The 22991-nt window shown below is 40.5% G+C and overlaps 2 protein-coding genes, 1 long non-coding RNA gene and 1 pseudogene across 4 annotated transcripts; 3 read left to right on the forward strand and 1 right to left on the reverse strand.

Annotated features, from left to right (window-relative positions):
• Nucleotides 1-1996: 1996 nt before the first annotated feature.
• On the forward strand, nucleotides 1997-8382 carry LOC133894946 (WD repeat-containing protein 26 homolog). Of its 2 annotated transcripts, XM_062335145.1 has the most exons (5): nucleotides 1997-2250; nucleotides 3750-4648; nucleotides 5413-5514; nucleotides 6361-6990; nucleotides 7747-8382. In XM_062335145.1, the coding sequence occupies exons 2-5, from the start codon at nucleotides 3854-3856 to the stop codon at nucleotides 8017-8019; spliced, it is 1800 nt and encodes a 599-aa protein (XP_062191129.1). In that variant the 5' UTR covers nucleotides 1997-2250; nucleotides 3750-3853; the 3' UTR covers nucleotides 8020-8382. The 2 variants fall into 2 exon arrangements, with proteins under 2 accessions (XP_062191129.1, XP_062191130.1); XM_062335146.1 differs by lacking the exon at nucleotides 1997-2250 and having other exon boundaries at nucleotides 3552-4648.
• Nucleotides 8383-10347: 1965 nt separating this feature from the next.
• Nucleotides 10348-12341, forward strand: LOC133895640 (uncharacterized). Its single transcript, XR_009905632.1, has 2 exons — nucleotides 10348-10529; nucleotides 11998-12341. It is a non-coding gene; the product is annotated as an uncharacterized LOC133895640 (long non-coding RNA).
• Nucleotides 12342-13040: 699 nt separating this feature from the next.
• On the reverse strand, nucleotides 13041-16550 carry LOC133895982 (uncharacterized; annotated as a pseudogene).
• Nucleotides 16551-17840: 1290 nt separating this feature from the next.
• LOC133896480 (uncharacterized) lies at nucleotides 17841-22552 on the forward strand. The gene is made up of 2 exons (XM_062337097.1): nucleotides 17841-18060; nucleotides 21866-22552. The coding sequence occupies exons 1-2, from the start codon at nucleotides 17841-17843 to the stop codon at nucleotides 22060-22062; spliced, it is 417 nt and encodes a 138-aa protein (XP_062193081.1). The 3' UTR covers nucleotides 22063-22552.
• The last annotated feature ends 439 nt before the right edge of the window (nucleotides 22553-22991 follow it).

The raw sequence follows: 22991 nt of genomic DNA on the forward strand, positions 1-22991 counted from the left end.
AAAAAAATTACAGCTCAAAAATAAAAATAAAAATAAAAATCATAACTGAAACAGAAAAACTTACAAACTTGTAAGGAAAACAATAAAGAGAGACTAGAAGGAGGAGACTTTAATTATATGCAAAAACATAAATTTCATTGCTCAAATAGATCAATCCTATTTTAGATGGATTACAAAGATTTTTTTTCAAAAACTCTCACATATTACATAAGCTAAGCACTTATCTTTCTCTACTCTAAAATCTTAGCACTAAGCTCTAAAATGGATGGCACAAGAAGCTCAAGTGGCTGGTTCAAACTCTCTCATAGCCTAAGAAATTTGACTCCTAAGTTTCCTAGATTGTTACTAAAATATTCATCTCTTTTAGTACACTTATCTACTACCGAGTGTATTTTGATCTATTTCTTACTCCGTCCATCGAACAGCTGCGGCGCCTTTACGACTTAGCTTCGTCTCAACGCAAGCTTCGCGATGGTGCCATACTCCTTCAATCCTTTCACAGTTTTAAAGCCAACCGTGAAACCCTATGCACGCTTCTCAAAGCATGACTCGTCACTTGCTTACACCTTAAGCAAAGCACTCTGATGTCGACACGTGTACTCCATCTTGTGATCTTGACCGCCTACAAATCTCTCCCGCTATCGATCCCTCGGGCTGTCTTGTCACCTGCACCGGCATCCCTTTTGCTTGACTTTATCAACATACCGTCTTCATTCTCCGTTTCATGCTTTGCTTGATCTCTACGTTTACAGCTAAGATCACCCTTGACTCCGCCTGACCTCCTTGATTGTCCAACACCCAGCACCCGTTTAGCTTCGATCATCTGCCGTCGACCGCTAAGTTGCACCTATCACCTGCACACTATAAGACAAGCAAACATATTTTTTAACTCCAGTTAATCCGTAATCAAAATGCTCAAATCAAGCCCAAGCAATCTAAAATTCGACAAATCAAATCAATAACCTTATCAATCACTCATTATATATAAACTAAGATATATTTTAACTTATTTTCTCAATTCTCTTATGTACCCAAGCAAATTCGATTATAGCCCAAAAACTTGGCGTGTTTGAAGTCAGATTTTGGTCATGAAAATAAAAATGGCAATGATCATACCAAGCTAAGCCAACCCAATGGCACAAAACAACCGCCCCGATTTTAGTTTGGTTTGATCAACATCGATTTTTTGCTAAGAATTTGGCATTGCCAAAACTTTGGCTTGGCGACCCAGAGCACAAACAAAACAATACACAAATGGATAAAGGACGCAAAGATGTACTGTGGAAACCGAATTGGGTAAAGAAGTTGGATTTCATCGATAGCCGGCTTGGAGATCTCCAAATCAAAATATCATACAAGCTGACAATCCACTCCTGGTTCACACGGGAATCTAGGAGCCTGATCCTAACCAAACACCTCCAAATTCTATGTTGCCCCGCAAAGGAAGATATAATCCATGCTCAAAAGTAGCATCCAAGCACACAACTAATTTCAAAATCGTCTTGTGTATAGTCTTACCTAGAATAAAGTGTTTTTAAGTTCTACTTTTCAGAGATGAGAATCAAAACCCAGAATCACAAGCTACTATAAAACTGATCATGTACTCTACCACTCGAAACTTGTCGTCGCTGCCATTTTAATCCTAGAGTTGCCTCCCAGTAGACGGAGATCGACCGTGCACTCTACCTCTCGCATAATCCGTGCACTCTACCGTGTGATCACATACTCGCATAATCCGTGCACTCTAACTCTCGAAACTCATTGTCGGTGTTATTTTTCTTTTTTAATCAAGTCGGTGCCATTTTTCACCTAAAATTGTGATGAACCTATTTATTCTCCCAAATTGCAAGACAAGCTCAAACAACAATAACAAAGCACGAGATTAGGAGAGAGAAACAGAAGGAGAGATCCACAAGGTACCATTTCTCTCTCTAACTCAATCTCAATCTCTCTCTAGTCTACCCTGGTTTCTCTCTCTTGGTGCTGTGTGAATGTCCCGTCCCTCTTTGCATCCCTGCCTGCCTGCCCTTTTCTATTCAGTCGGTTCCCCTCTCCCAAGCCAAACACCACCACCCCTCTCCCTCCCTCCCCTTCCTTCCCCTCGCCGCTCGCCGCTTTCCCCACCCAATCCGTCCGTCGGGCCACCTGCTCTCCGCCGGGGCGGGCGATTCCCCGGAGATTCCGCGCGATTCGGGGCTTTCCTCGGGGTTTCTCGGCGAATCGGCGGGGATCGGGCCCCCCGGGCTGGAGGTCAGGGCCTTCTGGTCGCCAACCCGTGCTCTGCCTGTTGCTGCTTGGTGCCTGGCTTGTTGGGGGTGGGGGGGGGGGTCTGGGTACTTGCGTGCGGCGGTTGCTGTTGCGTCGGTGCGTCTACGTGCGATGAACAGATGAACTTGCTCGAGAACTGGTTTTGGGTGGGGAGATTCGATGATCGGTTCCTATCAGGACGCCGTCTGCTGAGTTTCCTTATGAGATGTGGGGAGTAGATTGCACAGGGGTATAAGTAGGTTGCTAGTTCTTGGTAATCGATTAAGCAGTAATAACTGCAGGAGTAGATTGCTAACAGGATTCTACTTGTTGCCTTTAATGACTTTGTGGCGATCCATTTGGTATGATTTGGTTGAGGAACCATGTGTGCTGTGTGTGTGGAACGTGTGGAGTGGAAGGAATGATGCGTGAAAAGTAGCATTGCGAGGACAACAGAGAATTGTGGATGTTGCTCGGCAGTATATGCGCAAAAAAAAAAAAAATGGATTGAGCTGTTTGTTGGAGAAATTTTGGATTACCCAAACGATATGTCTTCGGCAGTATAATTGTTGTTTGACCTAAAATTACAACCTGACGCAACTTATATGCATCCATATGTCAATGTGCTTGGTAGAACTTTACCCTCTATAGGTGTCGCAAATGGAATAGGTAGAGAATTGTTGGCTGCTAGGAAGGTTGCCAGTGTGAAACTTGTAGAACTTTCACCGATTGGAATCTACCAGGGTATATCAAGCGTTGTACATTTCTGTAAGTATGATTTACTGGACTAGAGCAGATCATGTTGTCACTATTAGGATCAAGTAATAGCAGGTGATCACCATTGCCCATCAGGGGTTTCTTCTATGATGTTGGTTGGCCACATTGTAGCAATGTTCTTTTAGTTTTTGTAAAGCCTGACAGAAGCTAGTGTTGTCATGGCTTTTCTTTGAACTACGCAGCCTAATTGTTGCCCTGCTTTTGATTTGTCTATAGTATGTGCTGAAAGCAATCTGATAATTCTATCTTGACAGGAAAGAGTCTTACTAGCTTCAGATATAAAGATTAATGACCAAAATCTATGGTGCCCTTTGTTGAGTAGCACATGAGTGTTTTTTCTTCCTTATGGAGTGATATACAGTCAGAACCCAGAATGAAATTTGTAACGGGGCCAATGAAGTTTTTTTTGTTCATAATGTTCAACCTGTACCATCTCTGAGATTTAAGTACATGATTTATCCCCAACTAACTTGGGAGTGGAGGCTTTGTTGGTGGTGGTGGTGGTTAAGCCTTGTCGTGTGGTATGTATTATGTACAGTAGGGTTGGTTTGTCACTTTGGCTCACTGCAATGTGTTCCTTGCATTATTCCTTGTTCTGTTTATTTATTGTATTTATGCAAATTCTTCTGGTGGGTATGCACTACAATTTGTACAAAGGTTGAGATAGAACATTGGCCTTGTTTGATAATCCGTGAATCACGCTCTTTACTTGGTCTTCTCTGCAGAAACCTCCATTTGTTCTGCGTAACTCTTTGGAACATTTTATTTGGAGCTTGCATAACATCACCTTCCCTGAAGTAAAAAATATATGGGCTGATTTTGGCATTTCATGGGAGGTTTTGAAGATGATGAACCACCCTCAAAACGCGCAAGAGCATCCTCAGTAGAATCCACAAGTTTGCCTGACTGTTTCTCTTTCTCGAAATCTGCCAATCCTTTGGGAAGTACAATGGCTAGACCTTTGCCTTCCCAAGGGAAAGAAGTTATGGTTGGTTCTAAAGGTGTTATTAAGAGGGAGGAATTTGTCAGGATAATCACAAAAACTCTGTATAGTCTTGGATATGAAAAAACAGGAGCAGTTTTGGAGGAAGAATCAGGGATAACTTTGCATACCCCTATGGTGAATTTTTTCAGAAAGCAGGTGATTGATGGGAATTGGGATAATGCAGTGGTTACCTTGAATAAGATTGGCCTTCTGGATGAAAACATTGTGAAATCTGCTGCATTTTTGATATTGGAGCAGAAATTCTTCGAACTTCTGAGAAATGACAACATCATGGGTGCTATGAAGACGTTACAAAGTGAAATTACACCCCTTGGTGTCAATAGAAAAAGAGTACATGAACTGTCGAGTTGTATAATTTCTTGTTCTCCACAGCAGGTGTTCCTTGGTTTTTCAAAGCTTGGCATTGATTCTTCTAGTTCACGGCTGAAGCTCCTGGAGGAATTGCAAAAGGTGCTCCCTCCGACTGTTATGGTACCAGAGAGGAGGTTAGAGAATTTAGTTGAGCAAGCACTTACTGTACAACGAGATGCTTGCTATTTCCATAATTCTATTGATGGGTTGTCACTCTACATTGATCATCACTGTGGGAAGGATCAGATACCATCTCGCACGCTACAGGTAAAAAACCGATGCTGGTGCATACTTCAGTTTTGCTTTCCTTGCTTGTTTGAATATATTGTTTTAAATCAAAGTTGTCTACTTGCTCGGAGTGCATATGCACCCACATAAGCACTAGTGCTATGTCTACTGCTGAGCTGCGCTGCTGAGCCACTCATTCTTGTCTTGTTTCGTCACTTGTAGATTATACTGCTCAATGGTTCTCTTTTTTGTATTTGACTACCATAATCTATATTTGTTCTGCGGATGTTGGATTATGAAATACAACAATTTGAATGAAAGCATTGAAAGTCCCAACTTCCATGTTGCAGTTTGCGAATCTGAAGGCATGATCCAGCTTTATATCATGTAACCTCTTAAGCTTCCTTCCAGCCGCACCCCTCCTTCCCCTTGGTCCATCCATATCGCTCTATTTCCTTCAGCCCCTACCGCTTCTCCCCTTTTCTCGTCCTCTGTTGCCAAATAGTTATTTGTATAATTCAGGTTACTATAGAGGTATCTTTGTGAGAAAAAGATTAGACAAGAGCCGAGGGCTGCTTATCTTTGTGCTTCATGAAAATATTCTATTAGCTGAGGTTAAGTTTTCTTCGTTAAGAAACAGATAATTCATTCTGAGTAAAACAAAAATAGAAACACCAAAACTCGCATTACGTCATTCTTTGCTTTCAATTGAAACCGGCCTTGAAGTTAGAGACTAATCTTTTCAGGTAGCTGCATATCTTAAATTTTTCTGGTTCTAATCTACAAATAAAAAACTGTTGCAGGTTTTGCATGCACACCATGATGAAGTGTGGTTTCTCCAATTTTCAAACAATGGGAAGTATTTAGCTTCAGCATCAAATGATAAATCCGCAATCATATGGGAGGTAAACATGCGAACCTATGCTTCTAACGTGTTCTGTTTCTCATGATCTGTGTACAAACGAAGTGGCCTATCCCTTAGTTTCTTATTCTGCACCTCATGTCAAGAACTGAACTTGCCCAATTTTACTAATGTTTTTCATTCCCTGGTGTTTACTTCGTTCCGTTGAGTTCTGAAATACTTCTTTATTTTCAAAAAGAAGCCAGAACTTTGCCATTTCATACGATTATTTTCCTCAAAGCCTACTGCAGACTTGCATCCTATTTACTTCGGAAACAAAGGAAATTTAATGTAGACGTTTGTCAAGTTTGCTCCCTAGCTTGTATCCTGCCACTTCTCTATGCTATTTGTTGAACATGAAAGTGTCATGTCCCCATTCGGTTACATTTCAGCCCATCTTACAATTCCACAGCCATGAAAGTTGGTCCTTGTGCACATGAGGTGCGGCTTAATTAGTGGATCTGGATGTTGTTGTGTTTTTTATGGTTGAGGACTTTAGGCTACCCCATCTCAAAAATTTTAAACATTTTTCTAGAATAACAATTTCAGCATGTCATCTTCAAAGCTTAAACCCCTTAAGATCTTGTATGCAACAGCTGGACATCAAATAAGTTTAGATATTTCTGACCATATAATTATTTATGGATTGAAAAGAAGGGTGCAGGTTGGGGTGTAGTCCTTGTCGTTTCCAATACAGGTAGAAATTTTCCATCCTGTATTTTTGTTACTGATAAAGGAAGCTGTCTTTTAATTTCTACTTTGAGTCTGTGTTTTCTCTTTTGTTATTGACCAATGCGTGGAGTTTACTTTTTCGATTATCTCTTCATGCAATATTGTTTTCATATCGTAGGTCGATGAAGATGGAGAGGTATTACCGAAGCACACGTTGTGTGGTCATGAGAAGTCGGTGATGATGGTTGCGTGGAGCCCTGATGATCGCCAGCTTCTCACATGTGGAATGGAAGAAACCATCCGACGCTGGGATGTTGAGTCTGGCAAATGTCTTCATATTTATGAAAAGCCTGGCCTTGGTTTAATATCGTGTGCTTGGTTTCCAGATGGAAAGCAAATATTGTCTGGTCTAACCGATCAAAACTTTTGCATTTGGGATTTAGATGGTAAAGAAGTAGATTGCTGGAAAGGGCAGAGATCATCAAAAACATCTGATTTTGCCGTAGCAAAAGATGGAAAGCTTATAATAAGCATGAATAGGGAGTGCACAATTCTTTTATTTGATAGAGAGACAAAACAAGAGAGGCTAATTGAAGAGGATCATACGATCACTTCATTTTCTCTATCAGAAGATGGTGATTTCTTGCTTGTAAATCTTACAAGTGAGGAGATTCATTTGTGGAACATAAGGAATGGCCCTATTCGAGTCAATCAGTACAGTGGCCATAAGCGCAGCCGGTTTGTGATAAGGTCTTGTTTTGGTGGATCTGAGCAGGCGTTTATTGCTAGTGGGAGTGAAGATTCACAGGTATGATGATTGCTTTGTGACTACCTATGGCTATATAACTAATATTATGGATGCACTTAAATTTTGTTTTCTTTGTGTGCCATTTCTATTAATTTGCGCTGCTCCCGGACAAATGCCATTGTAGACAAATTACATTTGTCATCTGACTAGTCAAATCTGCTGGAGAATGTAGAGACCACGTTGTCATTTCGACCATCCTGAATGCATTGCGTTCTTCTTTTGTATATGATAAAACATCATGAGATCTAGATCTAGAACTCTTTTGGTAACTTGAACCTTGTTTCAGGGGGCACTTATGTCTAGGTCTGTTATCCAGATTTATGATAATTTAATATGCATCTGTATATCTGTCTATGCGCATGCCAGTTACCACCAGTTTTCTTCAATACATTCGATATGCAGTTGATTTATTTTTAGGGTAAGAGATGTCAATATAAACTGTAGAGTTTAATCGGTTGGAATTATTAGTGTCTTCCAAATTAAGTGCTTTTACTTATGAACTGTTACTTCAATGGATTTAATGGAGGCATGTAGTAATGGCGTCCATACATCTGATAGGCAGTAGTAATATGAAAAGGGGGGAAATTTGCTACGTTGCATATTGCTTCAGTAAAAATTTGTTAGATCTTAAAGTAGTTATGGAAAATGGAAGATTTGGCTTTTGCAGTGTCTAGCGGTTGGAAAATAGAAATTTGTTCTCCCGTCTCCTGCAAGTGCCCTTAAAGTAATTATGTGCAATATTTTTCTTATTTCCAGGTCTATATATGGCATAGAGCCACCGGTGATCTCATTGAGACTCTGCCTGGTCACTCCGGCACAGTCAACTGCGTAAGCTGGAATCCTGCAAACCCACACATGCTCGCATCGGCAAGCGATGATCATACAATTCGTATATGGGGGGCAAAGAAGGCCAGTCTGAAGCGCAAGGATGTTGGCAGCAGCAGCAGCAGCAGTAATGGGATCCACGCAAATGGAAATGCCCATGGCAACGGTTTCGTTCACCAGTGCAATGGGAACAGCAGCAAATGATTGCCAAGGCAATATATATCCCCATGGATGGTTGACTGGCATTTGTAAATCCCCCTTTCCTTTTACTTTCCTCCAGGAAGAACGCCATAGTAAAACAAAGCCGCAGCTCAAGTGTGGGGAAACCTGCTGGGGTTCATGCACCATCTTTCCCTTGTTCCATCATTACTGTTGTCACATTTATTTCTTAATTCAAGCTGGGATAGGATTATGATATTACTTTGCATCTTCTAGATCTTGATTTGCCTCCAGATGATTGTAACTGCATTTTGGTGGTGATGATGGTTAATTCCTCTGATTGCTTACAGAACAATTCAACTTTTGCCTAAAAAGAAAGTATATATTGACCTAGGATATTTGGCCTGAGGAATGGGATGGAACATCTGATCTAACTTCGAATCCAATTCATTTATTTGGTTTGAGGGGTTGAATGGGATGTTTTGTCACCACATTACCTTTTCTTTTTTCAGCAGTATCACCTCATTACTCTTTAGCACATATCTAAGTATTATAAATATGAGAATGATGTCAATCTCACGGAAAATTGAATCATCCTGTCTGGTCGTCTGGATGAGATGTTTTCTCGAACCAAACAACTCATTGGTGTACTGGCACCAAATGTTGCTTATCAGGTTGAGAATGTGCCCGAAAGGAAAAGGTTGATGCTGCGTTGAAAGTGGGCAGTTCTAGGGTGTATTATTTTGTCCTTTTTAAGAGTGCAGAATAAGATGCTAAGTGGGGCAATGGGGGCAAAATTCTGCAAGGGTCATGTCCGGAATGTAGAAACTTCGTCAGAAAATAGTCGAATGATCAAAGTCTCGTAGGAATATAAAAGCTACCATGTCGAAATGGTAGCTATGCTCGAGGAGCGTATGTCCCCTGTGGGTTCACCGACCTACTCCTGACTTGCTGCAACTCACTTTTATGTAAATTAGGCACAAAGAAATCCACGATAAAAAATGTGCCGCTGCACCGGCGCTTGTCGTTTGCGACCTTTTTTTTTTTTTTTTTTTTTTGCAATACAAATGTTCAGGTGGGCATCTCTCTGCATAGATCTAGTAGTAGCTTTGGTAGGTTTAGGATTCAAATAATTTTCTTTCGGTTGCTACTTCGATGTGGCAACTGATATGTGCTTGGTCCTTCCATGCTTTCCCCGCGCGATCGCATCGGCTCTCACGATGTCTCTGGCAAGGTAGAAAGATCCTTATGTTTGCCTTTTCTGTTTCCGAACAGGAGAGAGTTTTTGCTGTCCCCTTAGGAGGATTTTGTTTCGAGTCATCCTCCTCATCGTCAGCGATAGCGGAAGATGTTTTTAGATTGTCATCTTTGTTGGATCCATTGATGATGGTGTTGAATTTTTTTTCCTCCTCAACCACATTTGGCGGTTCAACTGTCGATACCCCTTCAAAGTTTCATATGCGAAGCGGTTTTGGTTTTGAGATGCTAGATCATACAGTGCTTCCAACATTTGGAGTGGTAGGATTTGATCTCTACTTCGACGTTCTACATTGTTTCGGTCTAGTGGAACATGCAATAGATGAGGAGAACGGAGATGGAAAAGATGGGTAAATGACCTAGATATAATTTTTATATAATTTGTTTGTCTTCCAGAGAGTTCTTAATTTAAGGAGTCTATACTATATTTTTTTTAAAAAAAATTGGGCTCTTATTTTTGTTCTCTCTTTTTCTTCTTTTTGCGAGAAGAGCGAGAGAGGCTCATGTTAGCTTTCGAAGTTTAGACTCACTGTGGACGATCAGATGCAGGATGAGAAGCCCAACACACCCGGCCCTTGCGAAAATTTTTATTTATATATTTTTATGTTTTGATATTTACAAAGATATATGTTTATTTTAAAATATTGCATATTTAAACTATCATCGTCAGTTAGAAAGACAATAGTAAATGACAACGGGTAACACCTTATGGAGTCAACAGTCAGAAATTAAATATCCTGATTGATATGACGTTCACGTCAACATATCACCTGTTGAAAGAACGACATTGTTCTACTAGGATCCACTGGAAAAAGGTATCCTACTCGTGATTAACAAAAGTTGATGTTGCATGTTGAAAAATAGGCTGTTGCATGCGTGCATGATTAACAAAAGGTGACGATGCATGCACCGCTTAGGTGTAGGACACGATACATTTTTTAGTGTGTCTCATGCGATGATAAAGGTATCATCTGTTGGATAGAAGATACCTGGTAGTCGCTCTTTTAATGTGCGATGCAATATTTTAAAATAGATGTGTATTTTTATAAATATTGAAAAATAAATATATATAAATAAAAAAAACTCCGGCGCTTGCTAGGTTTGCTTTCTCGAAGCACGGCCCACCCAAGCCCACATTCTCGAAGCCACTCCTAGGGTTCGCTTCCCCTCCCACCTATATATATCACCAGCCGTCACCACTTCCCACTCTCCCCCATCGCCACCCCGCCGCCACTGCCGCAGCAGGAGGAGGAGAAGCGCCGAGGAAAGCTCCCGAGGAGGCGACCATGAGGGCCAAGGTACCTCCCCCCTCTCCTCCCTTCTCTTGCCACCCCCCGAACCGTCAGACCTCCAGCTCGTTCCTCAGATCCGTGCGGCGTAGCAGCTCCTTGCCATGAGTGGTGCCTTCTTCTCGCTCGGTTCGTCCGCGTCCTGGGGCTGTGATTACAAAGAGAGAGGCTCGAGTGGCGTAATTTTCTGTGGGTGAGCCCTTGCCGAGGCGGCGGATCTAGCCGTGCGTGCCCCCCTCTCGCGGCGGCGGGACGAGCGGTTCTTGCTGGGCTCGTGTCGTCAGGACGGGATGGGGCGCGAGGTGCCGCCTAGCGTGAGGCTGGCTTCGCCTGATGTCTGAGGGCTGTTTGCTTTGCCCGTGCGGGCTTGGTATCTCGTGTTCCATGGTCCTGCTCCGTGCCTGCGCCGGTCGTCCTGACGCTGCGGTGGGGCGAGTGGCGCGCGCGTCCTGGTTGCCGCCTCGTGGGCTTCTTCCCTGCCACGGTGAAGGTTTCTTGTCGCATACACTTGATATGAGCCCCATGGATGATCATCTCCTACCTCGTGCGTTTCAATTAGGAACTGAATTCTTGTTCTGGCAGCATGTGATGATGACTGATCGTCTCAGACGTTGGTAATTGGGTTATGTTCATAGATTTTAGTTCTTTGTTGATGGATTTGTGTGTTCTAGGCAAACGAACCGTCATGGTTCTTTGCGAATGGTCATGTCCATAGATTTTAGTCCTTTGTTCCTTTTGTTGTGCCTTAGATAAACTATTGTTGGGTGTTGAGCCCTAGCTACCACTATCGTTTTTACTTTATTGTGGTTGTGGTGATAGATTATTTCACTCGTAGTTTGAGTCCACCACATTTCATAGTAACCATTCACATAGTACAGAGTAACTGATCTGCTGTTTAGCTACCTCCATTGGCTGTTAGCTTGTTCAACTTTATTATTACCTATAATGTAACCAGGCTTGAATCACCTAACATTAGCAATGTAAATCTGGACCTTGAAGCCTGTTGACAAAATTTTGTGTTATCTAATCGTGTAATCCTGCTTATTTACTAGATAAACTACTAGTGGTTATTGAACAGTAGCTGAACCATTGCCTTTACTTGTTTGTGGATGTTGCGGTGAAAGATTATTTCACTCTGTTAGTTTGATTCCACCACAGTTCATAGTAACCATTCACAAAGTCCAGAGTAACTAAATGTCTGTTTTACCTCCATTGGCTGTTGGCTTATTCCATTTTATTAGTTACCTCATGCCGCCAGGCTTGAATCACCAATCATTAGCAATTTGAGTTGGGACCTTGTCGATAAGTCTTTGTTTACTGCATCTGGATGTTAACTTGGATTTTTCTATTTGATGTTTAAGATATCTTGCATTCTTATTTCTGCCCACTTTTATTGACTATTGCTTCTTAAGTAAAGGCCTGTCGGTGTTTTGGTAATTTCTTGTGGCTGATGCATCCTGATTTACACTATTTTCAGTGGAAGAAGAAGCGCATGAGGAGGCTGAAGAGGAAGCGCCGAAAGATGAGGCAGAGATCCAAGTAAGCTGATGGAGACTGATGGTGGTGGTGATGGCATGCTTTGTACGTTTCTTTGGCTCTGATGGCCCATGGAGATGTCTACTTGGCACGGCGTCACCATTCATCATCTGTTGAATGGCTTTTCTCGGAAACCTGCACCTCAGTAGGCCGGTTATCATCGTTCTAGTTATATCAAGAGTTTTGCACTGAGACAAATCAGTACTTTAATGGACCTGTTATGGAGCTTTATTTGCTGCTAATATCTACTACCGATTAAGTAATTCTTGCGTTGGTTTGTTTTGAGGTTGGCTCGCATTGGTGTTTGATTGTGCTTGTTCCTGTTTGCTGACATGTCAAGTTCGGTCGTCCATTTGCATTTTAGCCGTCTTTCCTATTGCTGGAGAAGTTGTGTTGTGCTCAATCTTTCGGTAGGTTGGCATGCAGTTGTGCCTAAAATGTGAATTGCCTGAAGAGAACGCAGCATTGCATTGTTGATTTCTCATAAAAATCCCTTTCCTTGCATGCCGTGAGCCTTCATCCAAGTGAATTTGTAACGTCGATAAGCTAAAATTACCGTTTTAGAGTAGGTGTGTAATAGTTTTGCAGAGTTCCAGCAAATTAAGCGTTGGCATGCAAACTTTCAGTAACTGAGCACATTAGTATGAGTAGCGACTAATTGTGTTGTTCAGAAAAGAAAAAGAAACATAGTTAATAAGCTCGATTGCGAAAGAAAACAGCTGCAAAGTCATTCGGTTGCATATTTTTGCGATTAAGATTTCATCCAAAGTATATTACTAGAATAAACTAAAAGGAAAAACCTTGAGTGGCATATTTTAGCTATCAAGATCTCATCCAAAAGCGAAAAACAGGTGAAGAATGAAGCCTGAAGGGCTGATTTGTTCAGAAATTCAGATTTCCTCACACAAGCAGACGCACTCTCAATGTGTCACAGTGAAAGAGAAGGCTTCATGTAGCTGATTTCTGCTAGAATTACACTTCTCATTAGTTCGTCTTGGAGGAGCCAATGATCGCGATTTCAGCTTCAATGCGACACTTGTTTTTGATCAGATAGCCATTTGACGCATCCTTGAAATCCTCCAGCGAGATGAACTTCCTCCATCCCCAGCTAGGAGAATTGTTTGAGGCCTGGAACCGGCCTGCATTTCCCAACAAAACAAGGTAAGAAAAATATGTGACTTCATGATAATTTAACATCCGGACTCCTGCTCATTGAGCAAATTTCTGCTAAAAGGCGAACCTGTTATTTTCCAATGCTTGCCACTTTCCTGGTCTTTGATGGATAAGGTGGGTTCGATCAGGTTCGCAGAGTCTTTGGGGAGATCGTTTGGCTGCTTCATGTTCAGGTACAAGGAGAGGTGGTTCCCATCATTAGATGGACACATACAGATAAGCCTGCAAATCGGAGAGCATCATACAATTCAGTTAATGGTGTATGTATACAACTATATAATAGTCTTTAGTGGTTAGTTTCATTTCATGTGCACTGCAGTAACTTTTATAAAACCATGCTTAGGATGGCAAGAAAATTCAGATGAAATTAGTGGCATTCAGTCATATGTCAAGCATTGCAAGCTGACGATGCTGTTGAGACCAGATGGATAGATACTGATTAACCTGCAAAATTGGACAGCATAAAAGGCCTGCAAATTCAGTCGATGGCGTATAAAAGAGCACAACTCAGTCTCTCTCTTGAAAAAAGGGCAACTATACTAGTCTTTAATTAATGATAAATTCCAAATTAATTGCAGTAGCTTTTATGAAACCAAGCTTGGAAGGTAAGAAAATTCAGATGAAATCACCATCTGTATCCACCGAATTCGAACTCTGGAGAGCAGTCCGGGTTCTTCAGTGCAGAGAAGTTCTCGATATCCCAAGTGTAAGTTTTGGTCTCCTTGAAGGTGTTCATCTTCTGGACAAAGAGCATTTCCAATGTCGTGTTCGCTTTTGCAGTGACAACTTTCATGAACTCGCAACCAAAGACACAACTGTTGTTGACGAAGAATCCAGAGGACTGTTTCTTCAGTGTCTTGAGGGGAATCATGCATGCTATCCCAGAGCTTGTGTTTGCAGTCTGGAAATTGTGGCTAACTGCACAAAAAGTATTCAAAGCATAAAGTACTTTATTTTCTTCACAAATAATGGCCGGAAAATGAAATACTCGTTAATGAAAATACAAATAATCTCTGAGAAAAGAACAAATAAAGGTTGCAAGTTATAGCTGACAGTTTAACCAGGAAAATTTTGAGTCAATGTGTGTAAAACATTCCAACTATTTCTATCAGGTGTAATTTGCTACTTTACCTTGATGTTTACTGTGCTTTCCATAGGACTGGTCATATATCAAGAACTTGAAACACGCCTCTACGACAGTGTCGGGTTTCACTGAACTTTGCGACAGCTCAAGCCTGAGAGAGACAGACTCTTCATCGCCGGTCTTTCTGTGCATTGGATTCAGTTGCAAGTACCTGCAAACAAGTCAAGACAGAGAGCACTAAGGATCTGTTCATGAGACGGATGCTCGCTGGCCATCCATGTTCTCTCGTTCGATAGGTTCTTACAGAAACTCTAACAGGCCGCTATATGCTGGGGGAGAGTCAAAAGCAAACATTTCATTGTTTTCTAGGCTTCTGAAGCCATTACAAATTTTAGGCAGGATATGAACCAAGTTGATATTGAACAGTTGTAGTTGTAGGAACTAAGCGATGCAACAAACGAGTCAAAAAGAGCAGCTCCTAAAACACTCTGGAGTATGTCCATCCTTCACCCTTGTCAAGAAGGGAGGAGCAGCCGTCAATGCTCCACTTGAAGGTTGTCTGCTCTGCTGGAGAAGAAAGTGTCACGTTGGACCGGTTCCACCCTGGGTTTGATCGGCCTGAAACAGTGATAGGGAGAACAGTATGAAAGATCAAAATAACAGCTAAATTACTACTGTAATACAGAAGAAAAATCCAAATACTGCAAGATGAAAAGGCAACAAGATGATCCGTTAGCGCAGCCTTAGTGTATTATCAGTCCAACAACACTATGATGAACAATGTTCTAGCACAGTAATGCGAGCAACAAGCAGAAGAAGCACAAAAGAAATAAAAATCCTTACAAGCAACGTTCTAGCATTTTCTTTCTTTGCACTAGTGTGATAGTTATATTACCACTGTACACCTTCCAAACAATATGACAGAATACATGTCATTATTCACTTTGTACATACTTTAAGCATGGATCACACATAATCATAGCCCGTTGGCGGTATCTGCATCAATATGACCAAGCTGCTCTTTTTTTCTCCTGGGCATCGAACCAAAAATTGACTGCAATGAAAGCGTGCATAATTAAGGTCCAATTTTATCCTACTTTTGTGTATACAAGGAATTATCCCAATTTCATCTAAATTGTGTTCATAGAAGGAGCGACCTGAATCCAAAATACAAATCGACCAACAGCATTACAGCACTATGGTGAAGTAGCAAACAACATTCTAGCACAATAATTCAAGCAACAAGCGAAAGACGCTCAAGAAAAATCCTTACAAGCACCAGTGACGCAAGAGTTGCCCATGGAATCCTCTGCCACTTGGTCTCCCAGGAATCCTCTGCAAGTGAGATTCGATCAGTCGCCATGCCGTAAGCAAACAACGCAGACTGCAGAGTTAGGAACTTAAAGAAATCTTGCATAGAACAAGAACTTCAGAATCTTCAAAAGGCATCGCGGATCTCAGCCAAATAATTACCACGTAGTAAGAAAACTCGCCAGAAAAAAGAGACCGAGAGGTAATACGCACTTTACCCTCTTATCAAGAAATCCTAGAACTTGCATTGCGAAAACCTGAAAGCCCTCTAATCCTCGGGAAAGAACATGAACCCTAAGATCGTGAGACACTACAGGATTCTCAAATTGTCTCCCCTTTTCTTCCTTCCTTCATTCTTCCCCTCGGTGCAGGTGCACACACGATCGCAGCACATGCTACCACAAAGGACCAAACTTTCCCATGGGTCCGAAGAGGAAACGGCGAGAAGACCGGGATCTCTGGAGATAAAAGCTCACCTCGCAGATCGCAATGCTTCCTCGGCTTGGAGGAAAGCCCTTCTTCGCCGCCGGGGGAATTTTATGGAGCTGCAAGGTGAGGGTTTTGATGCACTCGAGGAGGTCTCTCTCCCCGAAAAAAAAGGGATTGGGTCAAAACTTGTTGCGATACCTGCCTAAAAAAACTGTTGTGATACCGTGCATTCCGTATGGTGTGCATGGTGAGTTATATCGGAAACTTACCTCGCTACGTCCTAAAAAATCTGCCTTTTGCTGCATTCTCTACCTCACTACATCCTCGTCCTCGTCCTCGTCCTTATCAGTCTCGTCGTGCCGCTATCGCCGTCGCGGCGGCTGGCGGTGCCATGGCTGCCACGCGCGTGCTACTGCCTACCTGCACCGCCTCTCCCCCTTCACAGCTCGTTGCTAAGCCATACTGCCATGGTTTCTCAAGGAGGAAGAACACTTGGTTGTTTTCCCGGCCGCGTGGTAGTAAGTGCAACCTTTGCTGAAGATTTTTCTCCTATATCTATTGTGTTTCCCAGGCTTCTGCAACATGTTCTTTGACTTTAGCCAAAGAAAAGGACACAACAAAACCCAAATATAAGTTCACATCAATAAAGCTTGAAATATTGCAACAAAAATACACCACAAGATCTATTTGTTCCTTGATCATAATGCAAACAAAGATGGCTGGCTCAACTTATGGGATTAGCGTTGTACACTGAATTTAAAGAGATCCTAACTATGGTAACAACTTTAGTGAATGCATGTTTACAACTTATGTGGAAACTTCGTAACAATTTCGATGAACGTTTGGTAGAAACTTCAGTGGATATTTAGTAGCAACTTATGTAGAGGCTAGGTGACAATTCAACTTTTACTATCATTTGGAAGTCGAATTTGCTATGACTTAAATTTGGTAGCAACTTCAGTGAATAATTTGCAACAACTTATATAGAGAATGTGTAACAACTTGTATAGTAACTTTAAATTTCAACTTATAGTAGCATCTTATATGGATTTTGTGTGGTAACTTCACCAAGTGTTCTGTAGCAACTTCAACATACATTTAGTAGCAACTTATGTGGAGACTTCATTAGCAAGTTTACACAGAACTCCCAGCATCATTATATACAACTTGTTAGTACACATAAATATCTTCAAAACATATGCAATATGTAATGGAACTGACTAGTACAACAAACACAACCAAATTGCTACCTAGCTGACGCAAGCCCACTCCTTAATGCTTTGGCCAAGACGCGTATCCTTCCACGTTTTCCACACCGTCTACCCACCCTCATCCCATAGTCATGACAAAAAGTTCCCTCCCTTAGCTTGCATGCGTGGTGTCGGCACGTGCCCGCACGTTCGCTTGTGTTAACTGGAAACTCGTGTCTAATTTTTTTTGCCAAATCAAACATCCGAATTCAAGTAGGATTTTGACACCCGTGTCCGTATCTATGTAACACTGACGTTCACGCTCTAGCAGGACCGATCATCATATACTTTCCACGTGGCATAGGTGTACTTGAGGAGGTGGCCCCAACTCTTAAAATTCAAGAGAAAAAACAAGGAGGGAGATTATAAGAAAGTCAGCCCAATTGTCCGGCCTACGACCCAAGTTTCTATCCGCACGTACAGCCCATCTCAGACCCATAACCCACACTTGGACCAACTAGAGACCCAATACCATATCTCTTTCTAGTCTCCACCCGCTCGCTACTCGAGGGCCTTCTCGATGGGATTGCCACTCGAATGGACGACGCTGATCGGCCCGCCGTCGCGGCCGGCGACCGGCCTTCGGTGGTCGCGGGGGATGGTGGCATGGACGCGCCTTGTCCCGAGCGGTGCGAGGCTCTGGCCACGGTAGTTGCGGTGGTGCTAGGCGGTGCGCTGCGTGAGCACGAGGAGCGGGTGGTCGCCACTGCCCGGAGCCAGGACGAGGTCGCGGTCACCTTCGACTGCCTCAACGAAGGTGGGTGCCTGCCTATCTCTCCTTCTTGCCTTCGCTCTGACACTCCCTTTTACAACTTGCTCACTGCTGCTGTCATGTCGCGGGTTTGTTGTGGCTTAGGGTTTCTACTGCTTTGTTTGCGCAGAGGCATTATTGATACAACACAAGTGTTGTGCTGAGTCTTCGAGGAAGATTATTTAGAGATGCATTGATAAGAATAAGATACATAGCTAAATGAACTAGTAATGACTAACAAGTAAAAAATGCTTGTATACATCCAGTGGCGGTCGCATCATTTTAAAAATGGGTGTACATAGCTAGCTAAAAAAATTGTTCGGTAACCTCTAGAGAAAAACAATACCATTTATTAGTAAGAAAGCATAGACTGAAAAATAAAGAAATAAGTCTATTTTACTCCCTTGAACTATCACGTTTGTCCGAATAACCCCTAAACTTTTAAACCGTTCATTTTACTCCACCGAACTAAATACCCTCCATTTAACCCCCGGAATGGTTTTTCTCGATGGTTTTGATGACGTGGTGGCGGTTTCGTCACGTGGCGGTCCTAGTCAGCGTGTACAATCAGCATGCTGACATCAGCGCTGCGCAGTAATTTATTTTTTCTTTAGAAAAAGAATTCATGAAAATAGATTATTCCGAAAAATAAGTTTTATGTTTAGAAAAAAATCCAAAAAATATAAATTGATTTAGATAAATGTTTTAATATGTTTTAGCTCTATTTTTATTTCTGTAAATAATATTTAATGTTTTTATAGTGTAAAAATTATTCCAAAAATGTTAGAATAAATGTTTTAATTTGGAAAATAGTTTTAGAAAATATATATTAATTCTGATAAAGTTTTAAAATATTTTATTTGATAAAATAAATACTTTTAATATGTTTTGTTGCATATAACATTAGTTTTAATTCTAGAAAAAAATAGGTTTCAATCTAGAAAAATAGTTTTCATCGTTTTTAGTCGTAGTTTCGTGTCATTTCTAGCCGTTTAAAATTCATTTAGTCGTACTTTTGTGCATATTTTGGGCATATTTGAGCACATTCTTGGTACATTTTGGGCATATTTGAGCATATTTTGGGCACATTTACCACATTTTGGTCCCATTTGGGCACATTTTGATCATATTTGACCATATTTGGGCACATTTTGGTCATATTTAAGCACATTTTTAGCACATTTGAATATATTTTGGTCATATTTTGTCATATTTGGGTACATTTGGTCATATTTTGGACATATTTGAGCATATTTGGGTATATTTTGGCATATTTGGGCACATTTGGCCATATTTTGTCCAAATCTGCCCAAATATGCCCAAAATATACCCAAAATGTGTCCAAATATGACTAAAATGTGTCCAAATATGGTCAAATATGCTTAAAATGTGCCCAAATATGACCAAATATACCCAAATTTAGCAAAAATGTATCAAAAATGTGCTCAAAATGCGTTTAAAATGTGCCCAAAATATACCCAAATGTGACTAAAATGTGGCTAAAATGTGTCAAAATGTGACCAAATGTGCCACAAATGTGCCCAAATGTGACTAAAATATGGCCAAATGTGTCCAAATGTGCCAAAATGTGCTTAAAATGTGCTCAATGTGCCTAAAATGTGTCCAAAAAGTACGGCTAAACTAATTTTAAACGTCTAGAAACGACATGAAAACTACGGCTAAAAATAACGAAAACTATTTTTCTGGAATTAAACCTAATTTTTCTAGAATTAAAACTAATTTTATATACAACAAAACATATTAAAAGCATTTATTTATCAAACAAAATATTTTTAAATTTTATCAGAGTTAATCTATATTTTCTAAAACTATTTTCCAAATTAAAACATTTATTCTAACATTTTTGGAATAATTTTTACACTAGAAAAACATTAAATATTATTTACTGAAATAAGAACAGAGCTAAAAACATATTAAAACATTTATCTAAATAATTTTATATTTCTTGGATTTTTTTTCTAAACATAAAACCTATTTTCATGAATTATTTTTAAAAAAAATTGAATTACTGCGCAACGCTGATGTCAGCACGCTGACCGGACACACTGACTAGGACTGCCACGTGGCGAAACCGCCACCACATCATCAAAACTACCGAGAAAAACCACTCCGGAGGGGGGGGTGTAAAATGGACAGTGTTGATAGTTCGGGGGAGTAAAATGGACGGTTTAAAAGTTCAGGGGTTATTCGGACAAACGTGATAGTTTGAGGGAGTAAAATGGACTTATTCCAAAAATAAATAAGGTACCATTCAAATAAATTTTGTACCTTTTTTATCACAATATCACATTGATCTTTCATTTCATGCATTGGTACTCAGTAGGAAAGAAATGTAAAGGACAACATGTCACATGATCACATAAATAAAATAAAAGGAATAAAATTTGTCTTTTATTTAGAAATTATGATTAAAACACTATGAACAACGAATTAACAATAACATCTTTGAAGAATTGAAGGTGAAAAATTGACAATACATATTTATGGGGATCAAAGCTTTGCAACTTGTAGCTCCTTCAGAAGTGAAGTGACTACGATGGGCGTGGTCGTGTCGCCTCGCCCTGCCGCTAGGTTCAGTGTTGTTGTCCTCCATCTCGCACGTACTTTTGGGCGTTGGGCCACCAGGGGCGTTACTGACTTGCCACGATGGGCTTGGGCCGTTGGGCGTTGTCGTGTTGGACTTGGTCGCTTGGGCCATCGGTAGCTGTGCCTGTGATACTGAGAAAAGGGTAAAGGCCTAGGAGACTAAGGAAAATATGATATATACTTAATTGTTTTAAAAAAAGTTGGGTGTGCATCTGTACACCCTTGCCCTCATGTAGGCCCACCCCTTATACATCCCAAATATGGCTAACTTTTTTTTTAAAAAAAATGTGAAAATTCTGAACCAGCAAATGTTTTGTGTAGTGTATACGTCTATATTGCACCTCTTTCTTTCAGAAGTAAATTTCTTACTGTGGTATGGATCGATTCCACTGTATTATGATATATATATATTTTTATGGGCACTAGGGTTCCGAACTTCTGATGCAGGTCATTTTGTCTGACCACTAGTTGCTGGGTATCATAGCATTGATTCAACTGAAGATGCAGAGTAGGATTTAAATGACATACTGAGTTGTGAGTGCTATATTTGTATCGATGTATGTAGTTGATCATAACATGCACAGGTGAAGTCAAAATTTATAACTTGTTGCAAGGGTAGTTTTAACTGATGTACTATCATATTTCTTGTGCAGGATTTTTTGCCACCCATGCTGTGTAAACTATGTTTTCAATATATCACCCATAAGACTTTTTTTATATGATACCAACCAGAAGATTTACTGTTTTTCTGCGGTTCTTAGTTACAATCAGAATATCTGATGTTCATTGTATGGTTAAGATGTTCCTGATTTGAAGTTAATGTGGTTGCTTTAATTTAGTCCTAGTCAAATGTTGTTGTTTCATGATCTTGAATGAGTTCATGAATCAATGGATGAATTTGTAAATCCTAGCAATTAAAATATACAATGATAACAATCAACAAATTGAGCGATTCAGGATTGGGCCAGTTTGCATAAGAAATAACAGAGTTCAAGTTCATCTTTGAGCAAACTTTTACCTGCCCATTTCTTCAAGTACTCTTTTTTTTAAAAACATTTTCTGTGTTCGATTCTTCCTTCCCCCACAATTTTGTTCAAATTCTGCTTCACATCTAATTTGTTCTGGTTTATGCAGATATTTTTTTGTTGGACATTATGCATGGGTATTCAGTACTTGTATTAAAATAAGCCTATTGTTTTTTCAGAACTAGACAAGCTATTAGAGAACGCACCCTCGATGGTAATAATGCAACACGCAGCAAGGATCTCTTCTATCCGCAAGAGAATTTTAGCACTGAACATGCTACTGAAGTCCATACAGAGACGCATAGATAACATTGATAGAATTATTTCTACTGGTGCAACAAGTGGTACTGCTCATAATAACAATGTTGTTACCTGATTTTTTATCTGTGGATGAATCATTATGGTGGACACATTGCTTTGTGTTTGCAGATCATTTGTCTCCTGTACAGTTTGAAAGCCTGAAGTCAAGTTGGATTAAGATGCACCGCTTAGTTCTTCCTTGTATTATTGCCTATTTATCTGTGGGGTCATCATGATAAACCTGAACAAACAATAGCTAGTAAAAGTATGCTGATGGCTTTCTGTATTATGGAGCTACTGCTGTGGATGCAGGCCTCAGTAATTTTTTAAAACAGTAGTTGAGAGATCAAATTAAATTTCGTAGAGCTGGAGAGGTGAGGTTTTCCTGCTTTTGCTATATTGTTGTGCTAGAAATAAATAAATAATAAACAGCACAATGATCGGATAAGAAAATATCTTAAATCTCTGTTTTTTTGCCACAATTGCAGGCTTGTTTACTTAGTTGCATCCGAACACTGGTGCTCTGAATTGTAGGTTCTAGAAGAGAAGTTCCAGCTGCGTTCATCATCTGAACACTTTCTGTTTGGTAGAGTCATCATTCGAGTGGATGCTGTGTAGGTCAAAGTGAAATTATACAGTGTCGTGCATAGAAATGAGGTGTGATAATCACTATTTATCCCAGGTGTATCATTGAAACACTCCATTTCCTTTTGTCCTATAATGGAGTGGGGAGCAATTTATGCTGGTCAATCTTCCCCCCACGTTCTTGTTGTTGTAGACAATGAAGTGCTCTTTTGCTTTGCTATTTTAGCCCTCGTATTCAAATCTGATTGGGAAATCGTATTATCATATTGACACCTATTGACCGATATTGATCTATGCTCACTTCTATTCATGCTTCTTGGAAATGTCAATAGCTGGAATTCATAATGGTATATTTTATCTGACATGTCGGTAGATGCCAATATGCCATGCATATTTCCATGTCTGAAGGCGCATTCTGGC

The sequence above is a fragment of the Phragmites australis genome, chromosome 16 (assembly GCF_958298935.1).
Source record: "Phragmites australis chromosome 16, lpPhrAust1.1, whole genome shotgun sequence".
Lineage (NCBI taxonomy): Eukaryota > Viridiplantae > Streptophyta > Magnoliopsida > Poales > Poaceae > Phragmites > Phragmites australis.